Source organism: Diceros bicornis, chromosome X (genome assembly GCF_020826845.1).
Source record: "Diceros bicornis minor isolate mBicDic1 chromosome X, mDicBic1.mat.cur, whole genome shotgun sequence".
NCBI classification, from domain to species: domain Eukaryota; kingdom Metazoa; phylum Chordata; class Mammalia; order Perissodactyla; family Rhinocerotidae; genus Diceros; species Diceros bicornis.
Window position 1 is genome coordinate 95,897,945 of NC_080781.1, and position 5,389 is coordinate 95,903,333.

At 43.6% G+C, this 5,389-nt stretch overlaps 1 protein-coding gene and 1 non-coding gene across 3 annotated transcripts; both read right to left on the reverse strand.

Moving 5' to 3' along the window:
* Positions 1–452: 452 nt before the first annotated feature.
* Positions 453–559, reverse strand: LOC131401505 (U6 spliceosomal RNA). Its single transcript, XR_009217704.1, has one exon. It is a non-coding gene; the product is annotated as a U6 spliceosomal RNA (small nuclear RNA).
* Positions 560–2,872: 2,313 nt separating this feature from the next.
* On the reverse strand, positions 2,873–4,636 carry BEX1 (brain expressed X-linked 1). 2 transcript variants are annotated; one of them, XM_058535259.1, is made up of 3 exons: positions 4,581–4,636; positions 4,128–4,206; positions 2,873–3,505 (listed from the first exon to the last, which is right to left on the reverse strand). In XM_058535259.1, exon 3 carries the CDS (start codon positions 3,498–3,500, stop codon positions 3,114–3,116), a length of 387 nt encoding a protein of 128 aa, XP_058391242.1. In that variant the 5' UTR covers positions 3,501–3,505; positions 4,128–4,206; positions 4,581–4,636; the 3' UTR covers positions 2,873–3,113. The 2 variants fall into 2 exon arrangements, with proteins under 2 accessions (XP_058391242.1, XP_058391241.1); XM_058535258.1 differs by lacking the exon at positions 4,581–4,636 and adding an exon at positions 4,469–4,554.
* Between the last annotated feature and the right edge of the window lie 753 nt (positions 4,637–5,389).

Consider the following 5,389-nt stretch of genomic DNA (forward strand, 5'->3'; position numbering starts at 1 on the left):
TATTTACAAGTGTTATATCCTCTTGTTGGATTGTTCCCTTGATCATTGTGTAATGCCCTTCTTTGTCTCTTTTTACAGTTTTTGTTTTAAAGTCTATTTTGTCTTATATGAGTACTGCTACCCCAGCTTTCTTTTCATTGCCATTTGCGTGGAGTATCTTTTTCCATCCTTTCACTTTCAGTTTGTGAGTGTCTTTAGGTCTGAAGTGTGTCTCTTGTATGCAGCATATATATGGGTCTTGTTTTTTTATCCAGTCAGCCACCCTATGCCTTTTAATTGGAGCATTTAGTCCATTGACATTTAAAGTAGCTATTGATAAGTATGTACTTACTGCCATTTTTTAACTTTTTTTTTTTCTCAGTGTTTTAGTAGTCCTTCTCTGTTCCTTACTTCTTCTATACAGAATTGATGGTCACTTTAGTTTGACCTCTGTCTGAAAGCTGTACTCTTTAAAAAATATGGAACGCTTCACGAATTTGCGTGTCATCCTTGTGCAGGGGCCATGCTAATCTTCTCTGTATTGTTCCAATTTTAGTATATGTGCTGCCGAAGCGAGCACTAGCCAATGCTTTATATTTTAGAGTTAAACAGGTTATTTTGGCAAATTTAATTAAGTATAACTGTTTTTCCAAGATACCTGCAAAATGCAGGTATCAGAATATCAAATGACTGTTTTGGGTTATGATGTTGTGTGTATGATGCCCCTCCCTGATCCTCACCCAACCCTATATTTTCATTGCATACAACAGACTAGTTTTTCTCTTAGCATTTGCTAGATTTTTAGAGTCTGTGGCTCCAGTCCTATGCTGGATATGAGACTCTTTTTCAAACACACATTCTTGTCAGCTTTCCAGTAAAAATGTTTATATTATGTTCTTCCTGTCCTTTGCAACCTGACAAGACCAATAGTATTGCTCAGGAACCTAATTTATTTTTTGTTGGTTTATATAGTTTGGGGTTAAAAATTATGAAACCACTGGAAATTTGAACACTGACTGGACATTAAATAACTGTTGTCCATTTTTATGTGTGATTATCGCATTGTGGTTATGTTTAAAAAGCATCAATATCCTGTAGAGATATATACTGTATTAGCTATCCATTGCTGTGTAACAAATTACTCCAAAACTCAGCAGCTTAAAGCCACATGCATTTATTATCCCAGAGATTCTGTGAGTAAGAAGTGTGGGTGTGGTTTATCTGTGTCCTCTGTCTTAGGGTCTTTTACAAAACTGCAATCAATATGTTGGCCAGCGCCAGGGTGTTATCTGAAGGCTTGGCTGAGGAAGAATCTGCTTCCAAACTCACTTATGTTATTTGGCAGGATTCACCTCCTTAAAGGCTATTGGACTGAGATCCTCAGTTCCTCACTGACTGTTGGCTGGAAGATACTCTCAGTTCTTTGCCATATGGGCCTCTCCAACATAGCAACTTGTTTCATTAAAGCCAGCAAGAGGAGAGGGGATAGGAAGGGAGTCTACTAGCAAGACAGAAGTCACAATCTTCTGTAATACAATCACAGAAGTGACATCACATTACTTTTGCTGTATTCTATTAATTAGAAGTAAGACCGAGTGATTTTGCCCACATTCAACAGGAGGGATAATTACACCAGGGCATGAATATCATATCCAAGGGTAACTTGAAATCTACATATCTAAGTTCTATCAATGAGAATTTTTAAGTGCCTCCATTGAATTTATAAGCTCACTGAAGAGTTCCTGGATCTAGATCTATTATTGGCTTTTATTTCTTTTTAGCACAAGTGATCCATGTTCTTTAAGAAAAAATGTAGCTGAGTACAAAGAAAAAAATCACCCAATATCCCACAAGAGATAGCCACTGTTAACTTTTTAGTGTATATCTTTCAATTCTAATTTTTATTGGTAATAAATCTAAAAGTATTTTTAATTTTCTTGTCCTTTGCATTTTAATGCTCCTCTCCACTGAATTCAGATATTCACTTTTACATTCTTCTAGTTGTTACGGTTCCTATTTAAGAATTGAGATCATAATAAATATATACACACAGTAGCCCTTTACATTAATGTGCATTAGAATTACCAGGGAAGTTTGCTAAAAATGAAAGTTCTGGAGCCCCATTTAGTAGATTTAGGGTGGGAGCAAGAGTTTATATCTTTAAGAAAGTTCTTAAGTGATTCTCACACAGGTGGCAGATTAGCATACATTTAGAAACAATAAGACATTACTAAATGAATCCAGTGTTCCTTTAGGAATTCCAAGTGATCTCTTTTAGGGAAGTGAAGTTACATATTCAAGGTTATTTTTTTCAGGGATTGAACTGAGACAAGAACTCAGAGCTCCTGATACATTATTATTAATTGCACTTTGTTAAGTGCCTACCTCTTGTCAGGCAGAAATTGCAGCTTGACCAGCGGACATCGCAGTCCTGCAGAGAGGAGGGATGCCGAACCGATAAGACCTATCCTTGGGGACTCTGCTAAGCATCTCAAGTAAAATCTGAGGATAGGGGATCTTGTCTAATATGTGGGGGTGGGAACAAAAATAAGTAAACACAGTTCACACACTCATGACCTTGTTTCAGTTATGTGAAGCAAATAGAGTCCCCAATTTATAAAGAATTCCTAGGTTTACTCATCTGGCTAAAAGATCCAAATTTTGTGATCAAGTATTCATTGAGTGACCCTCTTGCTTTCGTAAGGTCATTAAAAATAGTTTCCATTTCTTCTCAAACTACAGAAAATATAAAAGAAAACACACCGACCCATCTCACAGAAATGAGTCCCTGCATTAATTCTTTGGTATATTTAATTTTGGCATTTTTTCTCTTCATGTATTAAATAGATGAATATAAGATTTGAAATAAAAATAATAAACACAAACATTGCTTTTTTAAACTGCTTTATTAACTTCACAATATATAATGCACATCTTTCCATGCAATAGGTAAAATTCTCCCACTAACAAAATCTTACCGACTGGGTCAAAAACACAACATTCAACTAGAAGCTGGTAATAAGAGACCCACCAGAAACGAGTGACATGAAAAGGTTTACAACAAAGGTACATCATGAACATTTAAATTTAGAAAGCAGGTGTCTCCCTATTAACGTCAGGGAAAACATCAAGATTCAAGGCATAAGGCAAAACTCATCATGATGGTCACGGTGTGGGGGGTCAGTGCTAACTGCCCGCAAACTATGACTCAACTGTTTTTCCCTCAGCTTTTCCCTCAGCTGTCTCACCTCCTCCCCAATCCTTTCCATATTCTCTTCTCTCATCTTTGCCCGCGGCTCTTCAAGCCTCTGGATCATGTCCCATCTATACTGCAGGATGGGCTGCCTGACACGGAAGTGCCTACGATTTCCTCTAGGCACACAATATTCACCAGCTTCCAAAGGGAGGGCCAAGGGCTCTCCTTTATTAGCATCTTGTTCTTTTTCATCCATTTTTTCATTTTCCTGGTTGGTATTTTTCAAGTTGATATTTTTTACCACTTGTTCCTCTTTGGATTCCATTTCTCCTAGGAGACAAAAGGTGAGAAAAGGGATTGAAGTTTTGGTGGACAGATCAGCACCGAGGACAGAGGACTTTCTACTTACCTTTCAGAGCCTTGGCTATCAAAGGTTATTTATTTATTTATTTATTTATTTATTTATTTATTTATTGTGAGGAAGATCAGCCCTGAGCTAACATCCATGCCAATCCTCCTCTTTTTGCTGAGGAAGACTGGCCCTAGGCTAACATCTGTGCCCATCTTCCTCCGCTTTATATGGGACGCCGCCACAGCATGGCCTGACAAGCGGTGCGTCGCTGGGCGCCCGGGATCGAATCCGCGCCTCCAGCAGCGGAGCGTGGGCACTTTAACCGCTACGCCACCGGGCCAGCCCTCAAAGGTCAGTTTTAAAATTTCATTTTTCCCTACTGAAAGGCTTCGTGCGCCCTCTAGGGGGCCCCCCAGTCAGAGCCCTCCTCCATCCTTCTCACTTGTCTCTTCCCCTCCCCCCAAACCCCACCATCTTCCCTACAAATCCATCCCGAGGTCCCTGCAGGCACCAAAATGGAGGACAGTGGATGGGGAAGTTGAGAGGGGGGTCTCAGACTGGGCTCTGCCCCTGCCCGCCACCACTGTCCTCCGCACCGACCTGGGCCTATCCTTGCTGTCTCCTTGTCCTCCCGATTCTCGCTGGGAGGTGCGCTGCCAGGACACTTGGACTCGCAGACCTGCAGAGGGCCGGGATGGAGAGAGCGGGGACTGTTGCCAAGCGCTGGGCGCCGACCCGCCACGGCTCGACTCCTGGTCCCCCTGGTCGCCCCTCCACTCGCCCCCCCGCCCCCCGCCCCCCGCCCCAAGGGCTTCACCATTTTTCTGCAGGATCTCAGGAGTGATTTCCCATTGCTCTTAGTTGCTCTACTGCCCTCCCTGGAACCCTGCCGCTCCTGCACCCCCACCCCAGTGGACCACTACTTCTGTTCCCAAGAATACCGGGATGTGGAGAAAGCTGGCGGGAACACGCTGTGCTGATCCCCCGCGCCGGCCTCCGGGGTAGGCAGTCCGCTGCCGCCCTGGCTTCGGCGCGCGGCCCCGAGGCCCTTACCTGCTCCGCTTTCCCAGGGCCCGATGCCAGCCCGCCGTGCACAGGGCAGCGGGGAGCCGGTATCCAGGCTGGAGTGACGACTGCACCGAAGGCTGCGTCGCTCTGCAGCTCCCGGTCACGTGAGGGCGCCGCGTCACCTACGATTTCTCCCTCCTCCCCACACCCACCACCGGCCGGCCTGTGGGGAGTTCGGCAGGACCCTCCCCTCCAGCTACGCACACACGAACTCCCCCTCCACCCGTCCAGGCGCGAGACCCCAGAGGGCAGCGCCCTGTCACTCCACTCTGTCCTCTCCAATCTGAGGACCCCCAGGTGGCCTCACCGCTGTGCGGTTGGGGTCTGCCCTTCTCTGGTTACCAGGGAGGGTGTACATCTCACCCTCCCCCCACCCAAGGCCTTGGCATTGGCTTTGGCCTTTTCTACTCTCTCTCCTCTTCTCCCTGGCTGTAAATTGGCTTCCTAATAATATCTATTTATTTTCTTTCTAACAATTAATATGCCTCAAAAAGCTGAACATTATGAAATTTCACTTTTGAAAGACATGCTTCAACCTAGGAAAGTAAAAAACCTCATTGTTTATGTTCTCCTGCACTGTGCAGAAAATATTTTCTCTCGGCTCCACATGACTTCGTTTTTAAAACATTCTAGGTTGTTTCAAAATTTTATGGAAAAAAAAGGGGAAATCTTCCTGAACACCGTTGGTGTTTTGAAAATGATCTGTGAAGTAAATCTTCAGGGAGAAGTCCAGTTGTCAGATCTTGGCCATTTTATGTAAATAATCCACCTTTTTTTCCTTCTGGGACAAATTT